The sequence below is a fragment of the Populus alba genome, chromosome 1, assembly GCF_005239225.2.
Source record: "Populus alba chromosome 1, ASM523922v2, whole genome shotgun sequence".
NCBI lineage: Eukaryota > Viridiplantae > Streptophyta > Magnoliopsida > Malpighiales > Salicaceae > Populus > Populus alba.
The window spans coordinates 7688983-7711625 of NC_133284.1; the positions used below are offsets into that span (position 1 = coordinate 7688983).

The 22643-nt window shown below is 35.3% G+C and overlaps 4 protein-coding genes across 5 annotated transcripts; 2 read left to right on the forward strand and 2 right to left on the reverse strand.

Moving 5' to 3' along the window:
* The first annotated feature begins 142 nt into the window (after positions 1-142).
* Positions 143-7646, forward strand: LOC118033963 (SART-1 family protein DOT2). The gene is made up of 12 exons (XM_035039108.2): positions 143-992; positions 1813-1954; positions 2055-2109; positions 2553-2666; positions 2767-2863; positions 2950-3016; positions 3110-3169; positions 3286-3901; positions 4368-4747; positions 5459-5679; positions 6127-6211; positions 7318-7646. Exons 1-12 carry the CDS (start codon positions 322-324, stop codon positions 7390-7392), a joined length of 2583 nt encoding a protein of 860 aa, XP_034894999.1. The 5' UTR covers positions 143-321; the 3' UTR covers positions 7393-7646.
* Positions 7647-9100: 1454 nt separating this feature from the next.
* LOC118033964 (E3 ubiquitin-protein ligase WAV3) lies at positions 9101-12706 on the reverse strand. Its single transcript, XM_035039109.2, has 2 exons — positions 12422-12706; positions 9101-11173 (listed from the first exon to the last, which is right to left on the reverse strand). Exons 1-2 carry the CDS (start codon positions 12629-12631, stop codon positions 9362-9364), a joined length of 2022 nt encoding a protein of 673 aa, XP_034895000.1. The 5' UTR covers positions 12632-12706; the 3' UTR covers positions 9101-9361.
* A 2369-nt stretch (positions 12707-15075) lies between these two features.
* LOC118033967 (uncharacterized) lies at positions 15076-17115 on the forward strand. Of its 2 annotated transcripts, none has more exons than XM_035039113.2 (4): positions 15076-15224; positions 16084-16457; positions 16540-16605; positions 16698-17115. In XM_035039113.2, exons 2-4 carry the CDS (start codon positions 16113-16115, stop codon positions 17043-17045), a joined length of 759 nt encoding a protein of 252 aa, XP_034895004.1. In that variant the 5' UTR covers positions 15076-15224; positions 16084-16112; the 3' UTR covers positions 17046-17115. The 2 variants fall into 2 exon arrangements, with proteins under 2 accessions (XP_034895004.1, XP_034895005.1); XM_035039114.2 differs by having other exon boundaries at positions 16543-16605.
* A 2138-nt stretch (positions 17116-19253) lies between these two features.
* LOC118033970 (uncharacterized) lies at positions 19254-21751 on the reverse strand. Its single transcript, XM_073407212.1, has one exon. The coding sequence runs from the start codon at positions 21458-21460 to the stop codon at positions 21254-21256; it is 207 nt and encodes a 68-aa protein (XP_073263313.1). The 5' UTR covers positions 21461-21751; the 3' UTR covers positions 19254-21253.
* Positions 21752-22643: the final 892 nt, after the last annotated feature.

The window sequence follows — 22643 nt, forward strand, 5'->3', positions numbered from 1 at the left end:
TTATTATTTTTTTGATATTTTTAAATTGTTTTATATTATATTAAAAATAAAATTTAAGAAATAAAAAATTATTATTTTAATATATTTTTAAATAATTATGAAAAAAACATTTATCACTTTACCAAAACACCCCAAAACATAACAATCTATCTCTGAAAACCAAACCAATTAATCAAAGGTACGCTTCTCTCTCGCTCTCTCTTAGGGTTTTTCTTTCTTTCTCTTTCCCCCTCTCCATTCCAATCGAAATTTGTGAGTGGTAGATTTCTAGGGTTTAGGTGGTTGTACTGGCAAGATTAGAGTTTGAGAGTGGTGGTTAGAATGGATATGGACTGGTCTGAATCTAGGCACGAGCGACGTGAAGAGAGGGATGATGTGGACGACAAGGTGAATGGAGTTGAAAAATCGAGTAAGCATACAAGGAAGAAGAGCGGCAGAGGAGAGGAGAGAGAGAGGGAGAGGGATAGGGATCATAAGAGTAAAGACAGGGAACGGTCGAAGAAAACCAGCGATAATGATGTTGGTAAAGATAAGAGTAGGGATAGTAAGGTGAAGGATAAAGAACATGACCGAGAGAAGTCTAGAGAGAAGGATAAGGATAGGAAAGATCGAGGGAAGGAAAAGGAAAGGGAGAGGGATAGGGAAAAGAAGGAAAAGGAAAGGGAAAGAGTGAAGGAGAAGCACAAGGATAGAGAGAAGGACAGGGATAATGATAAAGAGAGGGAAAGGGGGAGAGAGAAGACTAAGGAGAGAGAGAGAGACAGGGAAGCGGATCAAGATAAAGAGAGGTCCAGAGAGAAGGATAGGGCAAGCAGAAAAAGCAACGAGGAAGATTATGATGGCAAGTTTCAGATGGATTATGAAGATGAAGTGGACAAGGATACTCGAAAACAAGGGAAGGTTTCTTTTCGTGATGAAGATGAACAAAGTGCTGAAGGTGCATCAGCTGGAGCTCACACATCTGCCTCGGAGCTTGAGCAACGCATTTTGAAGTAAGTAAATCACCATCGATGCTCTCTTTTTTTGGTTTGCATTTTTCCTTTCTATTTTGGATAATTTTTAGTATAATTTGATGAAATTTATGTTTGCGACGAGGATTTATTTTGGACGGCTACATTTATTGCGAGCTGTAACCAGTCTAAATTAGATTTTTGTTACTTCCAAGAGTTATCCTTTCTTGTTTCTCATGTGTAACGCCAGTGTTAGGTGCTTCTGATTGCTTCACATATATACTTTATATTACTAGGGAAAGAGTTTCTATAATTTTCTATTCACATAGATTTCCTCTCATGATAAAATGAGCATGCAGTTTCTTTTATGCATACATGCCAGGTAAAATTCAATGAGAGAAGATCATGCCATTGAGCAATGAGCATCTCTAGACAGTAGGTTCTGCTCCCTTGCTTTTCCTGTCATGGCCATTTTGTAGATCTGTAATGGTATGGTGATTAGCGAGGCACACTGGTAAAGGGTGGGCCAATCACAGTACTATGCCACTGTTGTGTGATCTATAATTTTATGCATATGGATGATGGTTTTCCTCACATCCAATGTGGGTTTGTGCAATCAAAATATAATTTTGTGTCGTTTTATTACTTGTTGCTAATTGAGATTTTCCTGCTTTTGCTTTTTTGTCGGCGTCCTCCATTCCTGTATTATTGTCAACTTCTTTTATGTTTCTTTGCAGCATTTTTTATTTATTTTGATGACAGTCTTCTTATTTTCCTGATATTCTTCAATTTATAAGTTCATCCAGCTTCATGTTATTGTTATGCCATACTTATCCCCTTTTTTTTAATTGTTTCCCCTCAGGATGAAGGAAGAAAGAACAAAGAAAAAACCTGAATCTGTTTCTGATGTTTTAGCATGGGTTGGTAGGAGTCGCAAGATTGAGGAGAACAAGTATGCTGCAAAGGAGAGAGCCAAGCATCTCTCAAAGATTTTTGAGGAGCAGGTTTCCTTCTTTACCGTGTTTCCTGTATTCTGACTTCCTATGTATTATGATTTATTATGTGCAGTTTTGATTGTTGATACCATGCTATAAATTTTCTCAGGACAATATTGGTCAAGGAGACAGTGATGATGAGGAAGCAGACCAGCATAATGCTCGTATGATCCTTTCTGCATCCCCCCCCCCCCTCTTTATCATTTAAAAACAGATCAGTCATTTAAAAACATATATAGAATAGATGATACATTTGTTTAAACTTGGTAGTTTTTCATAATCATCTGAATTTCATTAGATCAAATGAGATGCACATGGTCTTATCTGTTTGTTCATAAAAAATTTCATTGAGAAATGAGATGCTCAAATTTCATTTGAGGACATCTACAGCTAGTCGTGTTTTTATAACCCAAAAATTTAGTCTCTTGGAATTGTAATCGGCAAGTCTAAGGTCATATTCTTGGAAGCCAAGCCATAATTATTTATAGTTGAAATTTTAAGGTCTTTATATCTCTGTTTCTGGCTGATTGAATCAGTTATATTTTAGCTAGGAGTTATGGCTAATGCTGTCAGATTGATTTATTTTTATGATGGAACCTTTTAATAGATAATCTAGCTGGAATCAAGGTTCTCGATGGCCTTGACAAGGTATTGGAAGGCGGAGCTGTTGTTTTGACACTCAAAGATCAGAATATACTTGCAGATGGTGACATCAATGAAGGTAGAAATAGTTTTTGTTTCCTTCATATGTTTCATGCCCCAAGTTTCCTAAAATGACAAAGCATTTTTGTGTAACAGAGATTTTTGGTCTGATGTGGCAGAGGTTGATATGCTTGAAAATGTGGAAATTGGAGAGCAGAAGCGCCGGGATGGGGCTTATAAAGCTGCTAAGAAAAAGACGGGTATCTATGATGACAAGTAAGCTGATATTACAAGAATAAGTTCTACCATAGTTTTAAATTCTGTAAAATTGCTAACTACTTCGAGATGTCCTAACATTTTAGGTTCAATGATGATCCTGCTTCAGAGAAGAAAATGCTTCCGCAATATGATGATGCCAATGCAGATGAGGTTAGATTTTTTCCCCCTTTCACTTTTCCTCCTCTCCCTAGTGTGGTTTCTGAATTATTAGCAAAAAATGATCATTGTCTATTGGTTTGTCAGGGCGTAACTCTTGATGAAAGGGGCCGCTTCACTGGTGAAGCAGAGAAAAAGCTGGAGGAGGTACACTGGGCTCTCTTTTAAGTATAGATTGAGAAGATATGTGTGGTTTATGTTAGCATTTCTGATGAAGGGACCATTTATTATTTCTTATTTTTTCTCTTTTGTAATATTTTCAGCTTCGCAAAAGGCTACAAGGTACTTCCACAAGTGCTCGCTTAGAAGATCTAAACTCATCCGGAAAGATCTCATCAGATTACTTTACTCATGAAGAGATGCTTCAGTTTAAAAAGCCAAAGAAAAAGAAATCTTTGCGAAAGAAGGATAAGCTAGATATAGATGCCCTTGAAGCAGAAGCTGTGTCGGCAGGGTTGGGTATTGGAGATCTTGGTTCTAGGAAAGATGGGAGAAGGCAGGCCATTAGAGAGGAACAAGAGAGATCTGAGGCTGAAATGAGAAACAATGCTTACCAATCAGCTTATGCTAAAGCAGATGAGGCATCAAAATCACTGCGACTAGAGCAAACTCTACAAACTAAAGTGGAGGAAGAGGAAAATCTAGTGTTTGCAGATGATGAAGAGGATCTTTATAAGTCATTAGAAAGAGCAAGGAAATTAGCTCTTAAAAAGCAAGAGGCGGAAGCATCTGGTCCTCTAGCAATTGCTCACCTTGCCTCCACCACTTTAAGCAGTCAAATTGCAGATGATAAAAACCCTGAAACTGGAGAGTCACATGAAAACAAACTTGTGTTCACCGAGATGGAAGAGTTTGTCTCAGCTATTCAGCTTGCTGAAGGTATTTTTTTCTTAGTGTTTTTTTTTTGTTTCATAAAATATCACCAAAAAAAAACAAGAAGTTTCTGATGGGACAGCAATCTATGTTGCATTGGGTTTGCTATAGCACAACAGTATGCAGACCAGACAATCTTGCATATATTATGTTTAGCTGCACAACCATTTATGGCCATTCAAGGTTTTATGCTAGCTCTTAACTCTCTATGAGGAATGCTGACATGCTACTGCTCTATTCACCTATAATGTGATCCTTTCCCATCCATTTTATTGCATCATTATTGTCAAATGTGAATCTGACCCGTTATGATGCTTGAGATGGGCTAGAATCCTAAATCTTCTTCTTTAGTTGTTGGATACTATATATCTTGGTCACTGATTTTTCTGTTGCCATTGCCTTTTTTGATACCTGAAGTAAAGTTACCATTGCTTGTATTAGAAAATTTAACAGGGTGCTTTTGCTATTTCAGAAGTTCACAAACCTGACAACGAAGATGTTTTCATGGACGAAGATGAACCACCAAGAGTTTCTGATGAAGAACAAAAGGACGAGGCTGGTGGATGGATGGAAGTTCCAGACAACAGTAAAGATGAAAATCCTGTCAATGAGGATGAGGAGATAGTTCCTGATGAAACCATACATGAGGTTGCTGTTGGGAAAGGATTATCTGGTGCACTGAAGTTACTTAAAGAGCGAGGTACACTTAAAGAAAGTATTGACTGGGGTGGCAGAAATATGGACAAGAAAAAGAGCAAGCTTGTTGGTATCGTAGATGATGATGTTGGTACTAATAATGATAATAAGTTCAAGGATATCCGCATCGAGAGGACAGATGAATTTGGGCGAATTGTAAGCACTTCACTTGATCATCCGTTTACTTTGCACTTACTGTTGTGTTAGAATTCCTTAATTTTATTGTACTTTTTTTACCATTATGCACCTGGTGCGGAGATAGGACCTCCATATGAGCAGGTCCATTAAAGGAGAGTTGTAGGCCAAATTTTTATGGCATATAATTGTGTTTTGATTAATTCATTGGAGGCTTGGAGCGACCATTTTATTAGCCTACCCTATAGTCATCGCAAGTTGTTGGGTTTATACCTTGGAATTTGTGCCCCACAGACTGACTTTGAGTCTCTGGGTGCTGATCAGTGAGCAATGGCATTGGTTTGGGGTGTGTTTCAGAGCTGTTACTGTGCAGTTGGTTGTTTTTTTTTCCTGGTTTGGGGGTGGGGTTCGGGTTAATTGCTTACGAGGTTTTAGACAATAGGACTGCTTGTTTCATAAACTCATCTGCTTTGATGTCCAAAATTCAGAGAAGTGAAAGATTTATTTATGCATCTGGTTATTAAATATAAATTAGTCAAAGACTCTGGACTTTTGTAGTGACCTTGTACACTCATATAGTTTCTCTGAGGCAGCGTTCCTCAGTCCTACAATGCTCTACTTTCTATGTGTGAACGTGTGGCTGATGTAGATTGCTGCTAAAGTTTTTATATGCGGACCCTGATTATCTAGCTAGTTGTTTACTATTTTATGTTGTTTCCTTATATTTAACAGATGACTCCAAAGGAAGCCTTTCGAATGATTTCTCATAAATTCCATGGGAAGGGGCCTGGCAAAATGAAGCAAGAAAAGAGAATGAAACAATACCAGGAAGAATTGAAGTTGAAGCAAATGAAAAATTCAGATACACCATCGCTGTCTGTGGAGCGGATGAGGGGAGCTCAAGCTCAATTAAAGACACCTTACCTTGTCCTCAGTGGTCATGTTAAGCCAGGGTAAGATTTACATGTCCATTTTATATGTCAAGATAAGCTGTTACTAATGAAAGGCGAGGGATATAGTTTGAAGAAGAAAAATGTTAATCATCAAGTACAAGTTGTTCTCCTAAAAACAATTGATAAGAGTATTAACATGTTTTTGTTGATATATAATGCAGCTTTAGCAGCCATTCAATTGAGTCTTTATGATTATTTGCATTTTGCAGTGATAAGTTCATAGACTTGAAAAGATTTCTCACTTCGCAGTTGGTTTAAATGTACTTAACCACTGTATTTTTGTTGAATTCTTGGTTCATCATGCCTTGATACATTTCAAAATAAGACCTACTAGTTTCAGAAAGTTGAGGATTATAGAATAATATCATTTCTTCTGCATTTATCTTTCTGTATGACTGTATCACTACAGTTTTCTTATTCACCTTTCTTTATGAATTTCATTTGCAGGCAAACCAGTGATCCTAGAAGTGGCTTTGCAACTGTTGAGAAGGATCTCCCAGGAGGCTTAACACCCATGCTCGGTGATAAAAAGGTCAGTAAGATTCATATATTGGTTTGCACTGGCATGGTTAGAATGATGTTCAAAAAGTATGCTTCGAGCATGTTTAACTGTGCTGTGGATGCCTCATGCTAGTTGCAAAAAACGAACTGATTTCTTGTACAATTTGTAGTGGTTGTGGTTTGTACCCATGTTGAGAACTGTTGGGTGTGAATGCTAATTAGTAGTACCAGACATTGGTTTTTTAACTTTTTAGGAATTTTTTTCTTTCCTTTCTGGCAGAACCATTAATGCTCACCTCATCCTATCATCACAGCGGTTTTCAAGCAGCACCCATTTAGCATTACTCATGTCCTGCGTTATCATCCCCCCCCCCCCCCCCCTCACACTCACACTCACACATACTGTCAATGAAAGGAAACGAAGTACTTTTTGGGACAGTTGAATACGTGTGTGCTGGGAATTGTTTCTTGGACTCTATCATAATGCAATAGTGAGTGCTATTATTTGCTTTAGAATCATGCATACCTGGAAGGACTTTCTCTTCTTCTTCATTCCCCTCCCCCATTCCATCTGATTCTCTGTGCCATTTCTACCATTGCTGTTGCTCTTTCTTGAAATTTATTGAGCCAAAACTATTCTTTATCCCAAATGTTTTCCTGGATACCACCGACCCTGGTATCTTAAAATCATCCATAAATTCCTACATTTTCTTGCTTCCTAAAACCTCCTGAAACCAAAATCTCGGATCCCAGCAAGCAAACAACCGCATTTCTGTTGTTAAACCTCAGCTTATACAACTTCAATTTAATCCATGACCTTAACTCATTCACCATGACTCCTGTGTTGCTATGTCCGAACCTACCACCACAAGGGCTTATTTCCTATGGCAGTTTGGATGTTCCTATTTCAAGAAAAGATTTTACTTTGATAAGAAAGTTGTGTGCTCAGGTTCAACACATGTTGAGTGTCGTTCAGAATGGTTCTGGATCGGTTACTTGGATAATCTACAACTCTCACACACCTTTTCTCTTACCTTCCCTTAGGGGAAAGGGTTTTCTGACTTTAGCACCCATGCATTTTTATTGCACAATGCCTGCCTGCCTGCTAATATATGGTTTTGTTTTTTTTCCTCCCAGGTTGAGCACTTCTTGGGGATAAAGCGCAAGCCTGAGACTGGATTCTCTGGTGCACCAAAGAAGCCTAAGATTTGAAAGTCTAGTTGAAATTTTCAGCTGGCATACGTATACATACGAGATCAAAAGGCGTCCTGAAAAATTGCCAGCACATTATTCAGCTTGACCCTAAAAGGGCAGCATTTCTGGAAGGGATATTTTTCTATTTGCTTTGGTGGTACGGTTTATAAATTTTAAAAAAATGACTAGACTGATTGTCTAATTTCTTACGAGGATGAATGTTGAATGCTTGATGGAGAATCTAAATGAAGATTTTCGAACAGTATCACAAATGATTATCATGCGTAGGTAGAGCATGCTGCTTCTGTCATTCTCATCTATGCTGATTTTTGAAAATCCAGTTATATAAACTTTCCCTTTGCCGGTTATACCATCATTGATCAGTTGGGTTGATAATAATAATAATAAATCACTGATATGGGACCCAAGCTGAAGGAACTGATGGAGAAACAAGCACTCTTGTACCCGCGGCGTGGTACTTTTGTAACTCCTTGCAAGAGATGTATAGAGGCTTCTGTAGCTCGTCGCCCCAGGTTATATGAACTGCCATCTGCCTGAAGCAAGTTTGTGGTGGTGATTTAGAAACCCTGCATGACGGGGTAAGAAATAAGAGAGCTTGTCTTGTACAAAGGTAAACAAACTAGCTGTGACTTGTGTTGCCCAGAATTCTACTTTATAAAGAGGGCATTAAAGGTGGGATTTTTTTCTCTTTGGATATTGAGTTCCGTACACGTTTTAACGTAATATAATTAATTAAAAAAACTAAAACATCTTGTGATTTTAATGTGGAGTAACACATGATTCACTGATGATTGTAATATTATTTGAGATTGGACTTGATTTGTTTTGGTTGCTTGATGTGGGGTTCTCATAATTGCAAACTAAAGTTTTGATATTGAGTTAATTTATTATTTGACAAAATAAAATTTAGTCTTATTTACTCAGAACAATTGAAGCTGAAACTTTGGGATCAAATTTAAAACTGAAAAAAAAATTAACATCTTTTTTTCATGGTGCATTAGGAGTGTTTTTAATTATTTCAGTCCCTGAGGTTTTTGTTTATTTTTATTTTTGGTCCTTGTTTGTTAAGGTTTTTATGTTTTTGTCCAAAATTTCATTATGTTCATGATTGGTCCCTAGATTTAAAAGAGAAGAGGGAGGGTCACAAGAAAACATGGAAGGAGAGAAAAAATGGTCGTTCGACAATCCAACAATAAAAAAAACTCTTTTTTGTGTCAATAAATTTCATTTAATTATAAAAGTTTCATTATGGTGTTTTAACCCTCCATCTTGGTAAAAATAATATATATGAGCTTGATAATGTTTTTTAAATCAGATTGATTTGTAATTTTTGAAAAGATCTAAAATTGATTGGAGGTTATTAAGGAGTTTATTAAGGCCTATAAGATATTTTTTTTATGTATTTTCAGGTGAAAAAAGGGGTTGACAAAGAGTTTTTTAAGGTAAAAAATATTATTAAAAAAAAACAAGATGCATAACATGTTGTCAGTTTATTATAAAAAGAAAAAAAAATTGAATTAGGCAATCGAGATTAGTCTTGTAGGCTCGCGCACCCTTACCTTCTAGGACCCAAGCATTTAGGTTTTGTTTGTAAATGCCCTAGATTTTTTTTTATATTGATTTAAATTCATTACAATTAAATGATTTAAAATATATTTAGAAAATTATTTTATCATATACCGGTTCACTTTTTACCTTGAAGCAATAAACCTCAAACCAAACCAGTGAAGTAATACATCTTGTGATTCAATATTCATGTACAACTTTCGACGCAATCCACAAAATGAAAAGCAATGAAAGGCAAGACTATTTTAGTTCGAATCCTTAAAATTGATTCCATTAACCTCCCACTAAGCTATCAAAATTATAAAATACTTAAGAGTTTCTTGCTCGTGTTAGTAGCAAATGCAAATGGATGTTGATCAATCACGCTGGAAGATTTGTTAAGTTGCAGTAGATGCCCAAGCTACTCTCTAGGTGCCAAGTTCAAATTTTGTGACTTGGTTACCATTGTAGTCATAGATGGTGTTTCATAGCTAGTGGTAGTCCTCATATCTGAGTTCCGACCTGGTGAGATTGGCATCGAGGGACCCCTAGTTGCAGCCCTTTGCCATGAGTGAGAACTCATCCCCGAGAGGACATACGCACGCCCAGAGCGTTCATATAATTCCCTGGTTTCCATTCTCTTCCTGGTTTCTTTCAACTCAGCTTCTAGCCGATTACATAGATCATCTCCTGCTTGGGAAGAAGCTGTAGATAGAAGAGTGGATAGTTGCTCTGCCAGCAGAGCCTGTGCACCCTTTAAATTTCCCATTTCAGCCATCCTTTGTGTCTTGGCAATAGTTTCTGTCACTAGCAAACGATTTCTTTGCCTATCAATCTCCAAACACGGTACCCGATCAATAGGAGATAAAAACTGAGGTCGTCGTATCTCAACTCTCTCACCTTCTACTTGGACTGTATCCGTCGACAGCGAATCTTTCTGAAAGCCTGAAACATCCACCAATGGCATGTTTTCCAACCTTTCCTCACCATCAACAGCTGGAAATACAGGGATTGAGAGGAAAACTAAAAAATCCTTCTCCTCTTCTGCATATAAATCTCCGATATCAATCGTAGCTTGGTGTCCCTGATCAAAAATTTTATTCTTGTGTCTCCCAGAAGGGGTCGACAAAATCTGCACTCCTGGTGATGCTGACCTAACTTTGAGTTGAACGTCCCGAGCCACAATACTTGTAAGACCGCCAATGCATCTTGCAAAAGCATCTTGTAAAATATCAATGGACTCAATGAAGGAAAATGTGCCGCCAGATTCATCAGATATAGAATGCATTGCAGCAGAATCATGATCCAATCCAAACCCGAACGTGTGAATTGGGAAAGTTGGCTGCCTAGACTCCTCTCCAGATGCATTATTGCTAGGAAAAATTGAAGTCGGTAACAACTTTAGATATTCCAATCTATTAAGTGTATTGTGACTTTGTGTATCACAACCATCAGATAAAAGGATAATGCTTGCAACTGAATTATGTTGACGCCGTTCTTCCAGAATCCGAACCCCTTTCCTGAGCCCTGCAACAATATTAGTTCCACCAGTTGCAGAAAGAGAGTTTACAACACTTATGGCCTCTTCACGGCCACTTCCAGACATTGTTCTAAGTGGTAAGATTCTTCGAGCTGATGAAGAGAAAGTCACAATCGAAAGTCGATCCGAAGGGCCTAAGTTTTGTATGATAAAGTTGACAGCACGCTTGAGAAGTATCAGCTTGCTTGCCATGCTACCACTAACATCCAACACATTTACAATATCAATTGGTGCACGGTGATGAGGTAGAGTATTATCAAGCGGGGGAGTGAGAACACGGACAAGAACACCAAACTTGGAGAAAGATTCCGAAGCAGAAACAGCAGGATACTCTGATAAAGTCTTCACTGTTATAGCATGGGGTCGAGATGAAGAGGGTTGACCTTGAGAAACATCTGGTACTAGTTCATCGTCTGAGAAGTGATCTGGCTCAATATGAACTGGAGATGCATTAGGTGCATTGTAAGGAGGTGCATAAGCATGCACTGAACCACTACGTTGAAAACCGGGGACATTTTTTGGCGCTTGAAAAGGCACATCTTTCCATTTGGAGCGGCAAACAGGGCATCTGAGATTACCATGCTTGACATTGTCAGCAATGCAATTGAAGTGGAAAGCGTGAGAACACTCAGCATAAAAGATGGCTTGCCCTTGCCCTTTTTTCAAACTCGTCAAGCAAATGGCACATTTTTTCTGTGATAATGAGCAAAATTATAGGAAAAGTTAAAAAGTGAAAATCTCAGCAAATTTAACAGCATGAATTCTATTAAGCCAATGTAGACCATCAAATCAAATGCATGCCTATTTTTGTTTTATCAGCACAAGTTCCTCAAAAGTAATATCCAACTAACCAAGGAACAATTTGTTTTTTTTTTTTTTTTTTAATCACAATATCCTTCTACCTTGACCATGTCAAGAACAGTCATGACTATTTAAAGATGTTCAGAACCAAAAGCTAAGTAGGCAATCAAGTTTATGGCATTTCAACACCACAATCAAGATTCAAAAGGCTCATAAAAGCATCCATCTATGAGCCAATGGAGGTCTTCTATACCTATACTATGAAATTCAAGTTTCTCATTAATTAAGCATCACTGGATTTAACTAAAAGCAAGCGAGGCTAAGCATCTCGAGCCTCAATAACTTGGAAATAAAAGTATAACTTTATTAGATTACCTTTAAACTTTTGACTTAAAAGACAACTTGAAACACGCAGGACATTATTGTGTTGATCTGACTTTTCAACCAAAAACTTGCAAAGCTAACAAAATATTCGATTTCATTAATGTATTCCCATTGTACACAAAACAAAAATGGTTCCTTTCAAGCTTCAACAACGCAACAATAGCATGCTTCTCAAAAAGTCAAGCCTTAAAGAACAACCATTTTAACCTTGACGTCCCCACTTGACCCCAAACCATAAACATTACCATGTGCATGTGCCACTGTCCTAATTTTCATGCAGTTAATAAAACAATAATTTACTCTCTAATTACTTAGTTAGGCTTGTGATCTTAGTAAACAGCCCATTCAATTAAATCATTGACTTTGTGAAGCTTCCAAGCACCACAATCAAAATAATTAAATACAAATTTCAACGACCCCCAGCAGCTGGTACTTCAATGTTATTCCAATGGTCCATTTACTGCATCACATGAGAAACGTGATCTTCTAAGCAAGCTTCACCCACTCTTACCAAAACACCCCTACTCGGACCAGGAACAAAACTTAAAACACTAGAGAAACACAAGGGCATCGTCGTCAGACTTCAAACTCGGCTATGGATGCCGAACTCACAAAAATACCAAGTCACAAAACTCAATTTTTACGCGGCAAGTAAAAAGAGAAAAACTCCGGTCACCGGGCAGTTAAAAACATAAATCACAGTATTATGTCAACGCTAACAAAAGCAAAAACGAGAGGGAGAGAGGGGATGATTACTGGAGAAGAGTGAAGACTGAAGCTACGCGAGAGACGAGAACTGAACGAGGATGATGATGATATTGTTGGAAGTAGTGGAGGAGTAGCGGTGGTGAGGCGTGGATTTTCGGTGGGGGCAGTTGTGTGGTTGGTGGGGGACCTGGGGGTGGAGAGGAATGAGAGCTTTGACTTGAGGGATTTTTTGAGTTTGCGCCATGCGTTAGAGGCCATTGTGCCTGGCTCAGACAAAGGGCAAACAGTTTAATAGGGAGGGAGATAGAGAAAATGTTAGGTTTATTAGCATGAAAAAAAAAAAATGAAGGAAAAAGATTGGAAGGATAGGAGATATTTGCAAATCAAAAGGGATATTTTCATGGCAAAAGTCAAATTATTAATATATATAACATTTAAAATAGTTTAATTTAGCTTCTTTTTTTTTTTTTTCCTTTTCATGTTACTCAAATAAAAATAATAATTTAAGAAGTCATTTTGTATTTTATATGTAATAAAAAAAAATTCAAAAAAAGAAAGTTAAGATTTTCCTTTTATTTTATTGTTTTTCTCAAAAAAATAAATAAATACAGGAATTGACTATTTGTTTTGACAAAAATAATTTTAACATCTTATACAAGTATTGTCTTAAAGAATCAAAATTAATAAATTAGAGCTATTTTGATAATATATTTTTTGATTTTTCATATAACTCTTCTTTGGAGTACTAACATTAGGTTAGTCAAAATTATTATTATTTTAATTAATATAAATATTTGAATTAATTTATGATTATATCTTCATTACTCTCTCAAATTCTAAAATTAATTATCAGGTTTTAGTCACATCATATTATTTTCAATCAAGTCAAAAACCATTTTATTTATTGCGATTATATTTACGATATGTTTGGCATTGATTTATTCTTCTCTTTTTCTTTTTTTCTTTATTTTTTTTTTTTTTTTCTTTTTTAAACGTCAACATCTTATGCTTTGTTTCAATCCTTCAATACAGCTGGACCACCTGTAGATGGTAGCGGTCACAATATATATGAGAGTTACAGATTAAAGGTAACTCTTTTATAATTATTTCTTGTAAAATATTTTACAATTAATTTTTAAACTTAATTCATTTACTAAAAATTATTTCAACTCATAAAATTTTATAAAATATTTTATAAATAATAATCCACTTATATTATCATCTTCATTATTTTAATCATCATCTCCATTTTATCATCACTATCATGTGACTAACAACTTCTTTACTATCACGGTTATGTCACCACCACCTTGTCCTCTTTCTCTTGATCCATTACCATCTAACAGTCAATATCATTTTCATTATCATGTCACCAGTTTCTTCTTGCCCACCATCACCGCAACTCCTTCGTCTTCATTGCAATTTCATTACCACCATCATTTTCATGTAACCATCATCACCATCATTATCTTTTTCTTTATTACTGTCATCTCACCATTACTATTGCTATATAACCACTATCATCTCACCATCGCCATCATTAAAAATATTTACATGTAAAATATTCTATGTTAAAATATTTATATGAAACAAACAAACCTTAAAAACTATTGTTTTTTTTTTTTAAAGAAAAGAAAAGAAAAGGAGATGATTTCAATTCTAATTTGATTTAGAAAAATTGATATGGAGGGAAATGATGCAAGTAAAAAGGCGTTTTGGTGATTAAAATATTTAAAATGGATGTAGAAAATGTTGGAAAGATAAAAAGGGGAAAAGAAGAAGAAGAAGAAGAAGAAGCTAATAAACAAAATAGTATTGCTATGTGATAATCTAGGTCCAATGAACCTTATGCTTTTGAAAACATTGAATAATGAAGTGAGTAGACTTGTAGATATAAATCATTGCACACACGTGTGTGGATATTTTCTTTGTTCAACCAGGCTCTTTATTTATTCATAGAGTAATATTGATCTTATTTGATATTTTTTCCGAATTTATTTCCTCAAAATTAAACTATTAAATTCATTTTGAATTTACTATCAAATCTTACTGGGAAGCACTCGCTCAATGCATGAGACGCTATGTCAGAAATCAAAGAAAATTCTTTTATGGTATTAACATATATTGTTGGGCCAGCACTATGGTACGAACTCACATGGACATGGGCCTGGGCTTATGTTGGGCCAAAAAAGCAGTAGAATATGAGCTGGCATGATGACACGGTCCATCTTACAGCTCTAGGTAATTTGTTGATTAATCTTCTTCTCATTGGCATATTTATAACCATTCTTGTGAATTTTATACTTCACCTAATATGTGTACTAATTCCTCTCTATAGTACTCCGAGGATAAGATATATTATTTTTACTGTTAAAAATAAAAATACGTATCAATGATATATTTTTTTATTTTTCTAATAAATTCATTGAATTTTAAATTAATACATATACTTTCTATTTATTTATTTATTTATTCATTCATGTACCTAGTTAACATGTGCGGACACTGATTCCAAGGTACTTGATATAGAAAAATTTAGCCCAGGAAAATTAAATAAGAAAACCCAAATTACCCAGTTGGGCACGGTGACATGTGTATATATATATATATATATAAAGGAATTGTATTTCAAGAGTACAGATACCTCCCGATTAAAGAGTTGATCAGTTTTTCTTAAAATATAAAGGACTAATGTACAAAAAAGGAAGCACACAGTCTCTTTCCCAAATAGTCATGAAGCTCGGAGAGTTTTTGTTTGCTATAAATTGATCCTTCACAGGAGGCATAAAAACCATTGTCAATCCTGTCTCCCTTCTTTCAAAATTTGTTTGTCTAGCAGCAGCACCCTCAGGTATCATCCATCTTCATTATTTTTGTTTATCTTCTTAATTTATATGTTTTGTTTTTAGCTGCCATGGAATTAATTAGGAGGGTTTATATACTGGGGCTTGCTGCTAGCTTAGGCCTTTATTATTTTTTTTATGCGGTAAAGGATATCTTGAAAACTATGATTTTCAAGTTCAAAACGATGTTTCATGGTGTGATTTCTATGATCATGAAGAATCGGCAAACAAAAAAACAATCTTTATTGCTTCTGCATTCTTTTATGATTACGGAGATGCAATCTTTACATAAACGTGTGTTTATGTATGCGGCTAAGCACTGCACTATGGTTTCTTAGGACTCAATCAAGTACTGTTAATTCTAAATCAATATATATGATCAGTTCACTCTCAGGATAATGGAATCTGAAGAAATTTCTCCTGTTATTTTAATATCTCTTGATTTTAGTTATATTTTACTCTAAATTTGTCTTTTATTTTGTATCTGCTATGAATAAATTTGCGACTGCAGTATAAAACCATCAATTTTTCTCTTTCTTTTTCTTGAGAATCAGTATAAAACCGTCATAAATAGGCTCTTAGTTTACTTCAAGAAGCGATTAAATCAATTCACAGATTCACTTGAGATTTAGTTGCTTAAAGTAGGGAACTCTTATTACACAACTGCTCATCATCACAGGACAGGGAATGCAATATCCAGTTAGTTATTGGAAATTGCACAATTCTTCATAACTTTATGAAATATGATACTGTACTTGCAATGGAATTTCGTAAATTTACCGGATTGGTTTGATATCTGCTATGGTTGTATTATACTCAGAATATTTTCTTTTTCTCAGCATGCCTTAATTTCTTGTTTATAACCAGGAATTTTAGGTGTCTTTGAGTACCACAACATGAATTTTCTGGAGAATTTTGACAACAACATGATTTATGTGGAGAACTTAGACGACAACAAGGTGTTTCTATATCACGGAGACAACACCATGGATTTACTGGGGAATACAGATCGTCTGGAAGATGATTTGTGGGAAGCCGAGAGAAGTTACTTTCAGCACTCTGATCTCAACTATCCACCTCCGATTCAGAACAATATGCCTCTCCATGGCATGTACTTTCCTTGTCATCCTCGGAATTTTCAAGATGAAGTGTATGGACTGACCAGACAACATCAAACTGCACAAGATGTTGAGGTCATTGATGATGATATTGCTATAATCTCGCCCAGCATGTTTGCCCAAGTATGACACTTGACACAATGGTAATGATTTGGCTTGTGTTCTTCGAGTATCTGATTGTCTCTAAAAATGATCTCCCTCTTAGCAGGCCAGGAAGAAAGCTAGGAGAAATACTGATGCAGTAAGGGAAAACATAGATATCGCCAATCAGGTTCCTGCTGCTATTCACTATATCTTCGGTTTCCTGTGTCCTCAATTTAGCTATCTTTTCAACTCTGTTGACACAATCATTTGGTTTGGCAGGCTAGGAGTGTGCTCCAATTCCATGGATTGTCCCAGCCTGCGCCACCACCCCAATTACCTGGATTATGTCAGACCATGCCACCGCCCCAATTCCCTGGATTTTCTCAGACTGTACCACCAGCCCAGGTTTCTGGATTGTCCCAGGCCGTGCCGCCACCAGCGGCACCTGCGTTTCGTTGCCCGATTTGTATGGATGAGTTGCAAGACGCAACATCAACAAAATGTGGTCATGTTTTCTGCAAGAACTGCATTAAAAAAGCACTAGCTGTTCAGAAGAAGTGCCCTACTTGCAGGATGAAATGCAGAGCGAAATCCATCTACAGGATCTTTCTTCCCACAGTCCTATAAAAATTCCTTGACTTGTATGCTTAAACTTTTATGTAGTTTAAGAGACTATACTAAATATCTTTTTTTTTTTTTTTTTGTAATATAAACTAGCAAAGCCCTATATTGCCTATAAAATTTCAAGTTAATTTCTAATTAAAAAAAAAAATACAATATCATTGTGAAAATATTTTATGATATCATGAAAAATTTTAATTTAAAATTGAAAAATTAATGCATGTATTTTATAAAATAAAGTAAAAGTTATATGAATCAATAAATAACAAAAACATTGTTAATACTAATAAAAAATTCAAATGAAAACCTAAAAAATAGATATAAATAAAGATATTTGATCTTATAATGCAGTGAGTTCTTCAATTTTTTTTTATTTAATTATATAAAAATACAAATTATTTTTTATAAGAAAATTAAAAAAATTAAATATGTACAAAAGAAGTAATTCCTTTTTTTTATCAATATGTTTTTTAATAAAAATATATATATTTCTTTGGTTATGTTGTTTATTGCAAAGAAATTATAAGAATAAAAAAATTAACTATATTTTTAATCAAAATCTCTATCCCTTATTAACGCGTTCTTTTATTTCGATAATTTCTTTTTACTACAAGCATTGTTTTTTTCTTAAAAAAACTTAAAAGAATCTTTTAATAGAAAAAAAAATAAAAACAAATTTTTTTTTGATATTTTAGACGTGCATTTATTAAAAAAAACTATAAAAATAATAAAATTGAGAAATTATATAAAAAATAAAATAAAAATTGAAAAAATAAATATTTTACTATATTGGTGAATGGTGATCCTCACTAAGTATGCTGTTGGCTAACCCAATTGTTTTCCAACATTTAAAAAAAAAAAAGTTAAGGAGATGTAAGCATTTATATAAAAAGCCAAAAAAAATAAATATAAGACTTGCGTAATTAATTTAATTGGGGCAATAAGGTCGATTAATATAATAACATGAATAAAAAAATAATAATAATATTAAATAAATTTTAAAAAAAATAAAAAAAAATCCAATTCAAGTTCATTTAAGCATGCATGCAAATGTACGATTTAGTTATTTAGTTATGGCATGTGAATGATTTTGTAAAATAAAAAATAAAATAAAATAAAATAAAGTTCAACTATTAAATAATTTAATATTAAAAAATGAAATTAAAATAAAAATTAAAAAAAGAAAACAATTAAAAGAAACATGTTCTAATTAGGATTCACAATAATTTAAAAATTGTTAGTGGCAGAAATCAAATAAAGTGTTTGTGATAAATAAGGTAATATAGACACAAGATTTATATCTTTTCTTATAATTTTCTCAACCAGTAAAAGTAAAAGTTGGGTATTCCGAGTTTTCCTCTCTGACGGGTTTTTTTCGCATTTACACGAGTATGTTCTCAGGGAGATCGAGACTTCACGAGGACGACGAAATTCTTGGGGGTACTTTCTTTGGACTGTGTACTATGTTCGTCTGTGCCTGTGTGCTATGTTCGTGAAGACAATTAGAAACATAGTCGTTTTGGTTGTTTAATGATCATCTATATTAACCTTGTCCAGGTCATGCACGCTGATTTTGGGCAACAATTTCTTCCTTCCCTTTTTGACTTGTTTTTTCTTACACGAGCAGATTGCTTTCACTACAATTAAATATCCTTGCTTGCTTGCTTGATTCTGGCTTATATGGGTGAAGCTGCTTATCTCTCTAAACACAAAGTGGATCTTCAGAGAAGCTTTTACAGAGCGATTCCTGGTACGATCTTTTTTTATTGCTTCTCCCAAATCCAATTTATTTGTTTGTACTTGCATCTGGAATTAATTCTGCATCCATGGAACTAAATTTGAATTATTTTAAGTCAAGGGAGTGTCAAATGTGATTGAGAGGTTGTTTTGTGTTTCTCTTGTCAAATGAGATTGTATTTGTCATATCATAAAATTCTTGTATTTTCAACTAACATGAGATATTGTTTTGAACTTCTTCAATTTGTGCTCCTGAGCGGCAGAGACCTGCTGCTACTTCTTGCTATTGTCCTCAACATGCATTTATTTTTCTGATTTTGCTAGAATTTTATGGATTCTTCATATAAGATTTTGCTCCAAGTGCAAGTGAATTAGCTAAAAATCTTTCTCATGAGGATCAGCTACTCTATTCAACATTGAATGTCGAACCTCGTCTGCAAGTTCTTAATGGTCTTTAAAGCCCAAATTTTCCAGGCTTGGGATCTTTGATAGGGCTGGTCCTTTTTACATTTTCATTTCCAATCTTTTCTAGTACATATGATTTACCAGTAGGACTCTAGTCCTGCTATCGGTTTATTTTGTGAAAGGGAAGCATGCTGCTGCTTAACTTCTCAATTTCGCCTGCTATTGGTTTATTGGTAATTTCTCATTTACCGGAGATAAACTGGATCTTGATGGTCTCGTGCCTTCTTGTTGTGATCGGCTTCAGGGACACAGAAATGATAGGCATTGCATATGGTACATGCCTCCCTCCCTCCCTCCCTCTCCCATTAAGTTAGCGATTTGATAGGTTTATCTCTTTGTAACAGGTCTTGCAGTTATCATTGTAATGTTTGTTACCACCTGCTTGATGTTTCTTGTCATTGTTATGCTGTGAAAGCCTTTACTTTTGTAATTGTTTTTGGATTGCTCTGCTTGTCTTCCTGCCTGGTCGGAGTGGCCAAAGGAGGCTTGTCTTCCTGCCTGGTCAGAGTGGCCAAAGGAGGCTAGCTCCCTCTCATTTTCTCCCTGATAGTTTTGTCTGTGATATACATCTGGCATTATGTTACGTTACAAAAACAATCATTCGAGTCACATAACAGAACGTCTTTGGATATGCTTCTTAGTCTGGGCACAAACATCGGTATAAATCGTGTTCGTGGTGTTGGCCTAGTCTATACAAATGTGCTGTCAGAGATCCCACCAATGTTTTCGCATTTTGTCACCAACTTTCCCGCCTTCCATCATGTCCTCATAATTGTAACATTTCAGTACCTGACAATTCCAAGAGTTTTCTGCCAATCAGCGATTTATTGTAAGCCGGATTGGTTCCCCCCTGAGTTCCCTCTCCACCTGTGCATTGTCAGGTTGCGAAGGAAGGAAGGACAGTCATGCTTTTGAGACTAACCTGATTGAAACTTTAGCAGAGTTCTAGCGGCAGCAGATTGATGGTGATGCTACAGACTCGAGAATGAAATGACTCTACTCTGTCAGGAATCAAACATGTACTGGATGATGTTATCACGGGATACGGGACTAGAGAATGGGTCCGGGGCTGAGTCAGAGATTAGACGAAAGAGAGTAAGATTTTGTGGCGTGGGAAGTGTTAAAAGGAATTAGAGGAACTGGAGGGTGCCAGGGAAGCTGGTATGGCATATATGATGGGAAATACTCAGTGTCTTGGCGAGGGAAACATCATCACATGTGAAGAAACTTGTCATTAACATTGCACATGGTTTCTCGAGACAGAACTGTCGAAGCCCATCCACAGCACTAGGGGTTCCTCGTGCATCTTTGATTGAAGTAGGAATGTCTTATTATGTTAGTATCAGCCTGAGAAAGGATGATGATATTATTGGGAGAAGAAGGTACTGAACAAATGATAGTCCATCCTGCTGGCTTCTGCAGCCAAAATGCAACATTGATTAGGCAGCCATCTTGACACGGTGTATCTGGAAAGGATTTCGGGGTTGTGAGGGGTTCTAACCAAAGGAAATGGGAGTATTCTAACCAAATGCAACAAAAGAATTGGGGGTAGCCTTTGTAAACTAAGCGTAACAGATAGGTTCAAGGGATTTGAATTGACCGATCCAGTTCAACTGTTATAGGAGCTTACATGATACGGATTCCTCAGATTTACAGTTAAGTTTCAGAATACACAGACTTGCTCATAGTTTTCTTTACATGGTTATTTTCAAATGTCTTGTTTCCCCAGGGCTTCTTAAAACTCTTCCAATCTCCCTTGCTAGCGTGAAAGAAAGATGGTCATTTGGAATGGTGGCAAGCACTTTGTGAAACAAAATGAGCAGAGAAAAACAATATACAACAGCCAACCCGTATATTACACAGTTCAACTGGGCCAATTTTTCACCTCAAAATTCACACACGAAATAATGCTAAAAACCACACCATAAATCTCAACAGCAAAAACAATCACTCTCTATACCCCCATATAAGACAGTGGAAAACAAATCAAAACCAAAAAAAAAAAAGTCAGCCTAAACACTGTGCAAGTTGTCTGGTTTGGTATGAGGTGGAGGAGGTGGCGTGCTAGCAAAACCAGGTGGTGGAATAGGATCTCCAAATACCTGAGCATTTGTACGGGTATCTTGTCTTCCCTTGTACCTCCCCAAGTAGTAACATCCAAAACCAAGAAGCAGGCAAAAGATTATCAAAGGCAAAGAGATCACCACGACCAAACCCATCTTTCACTTCTAAATTATATATCTTGCCACTGTTTTTAGAGAGGAGAGACACAGGTTTTTGCACTAGAGGAAAGGGAATGGGAATTGAGGGCTTTAAATACCGCTATATTGCAGCAGGGTTTCCCTACTCTGCTTTGGTGGTCATGAATGAACTGGAGGATTCCGATGCTTTCTGTAGAGAGAAGTAGAGGGATTTTTAATGGAAGGGGGTTGTAACGTTCAAGCTTCCAACGGTCACTTTTTGGCCCAACATGATTTATGCCCAGATTTATAATAATGACACATTGGGAGCTGTCTTCGAATTTAGCTTTTAAGGCAAAGAAACGAACAAATTCCCGCGGCCTGGCCAGACGTTATTGAAAAATACTCCCATATACTATTAATTATTTATAAAAAACATAAAAAATATAAAAGTTATTAACCATTAAAAGTGATAGAATTGATAAGAATATTTCTATTTAGATTTTTTTATTTCTTAGCTGTATCTTTGTTTATTTAAAATGAGTCTTGTACATAAAAAAAAAGTTCTATAAAGTAACTAATTAAATATGATTAGTTGTCAGGAGTTAATTTAATTTAATAATATTTTTTTTTTGTTATCCTTTTCAAGTTGGCTTATATCAGTGTTTTTTATCCTTTTTTCTCATTTTTTTTTTTAATTTTTTATTTCGCTTCTTATCGTTGAGTTGTTTCATATTCTAAATTGACTTTAGATTGAGTTTTTTTTTTTTTACTTTTTTTTTATTGTTATGTTTTTTTTTATCTATGTATTTTTTATTGTTATATTTTTTTAATTATATTATTTAAATTATTAATTGAACCAAGGATTTGAGTCTTAAATTTCTTTTCCTTAGCTGTTCTCTTTAACATTGAAAAATGTTTTGTTCGCAAGTCACAAATCTATTAAAAAAACTAAAAGAAATAAGCATTTTATTGTGTCTCTCCTCACAAAATATATTCATTATAATAATATTTTTTTTCATTTTAAATTTTATTATTCAACATTAGATTTATTGAGAATTGAACTTTATATATTTTTTTAATCTATTTTTTATAAAGTTTTTCCAGTCTCATGATCCGGATTACAAGTTTGACGGATTGACTCAAGTTTTTTTTCTCTTTTCTAATTGATTTTTTAAAAAAAATTCATCATTTAGTAATGAATTGATTGAGAATTAAATGC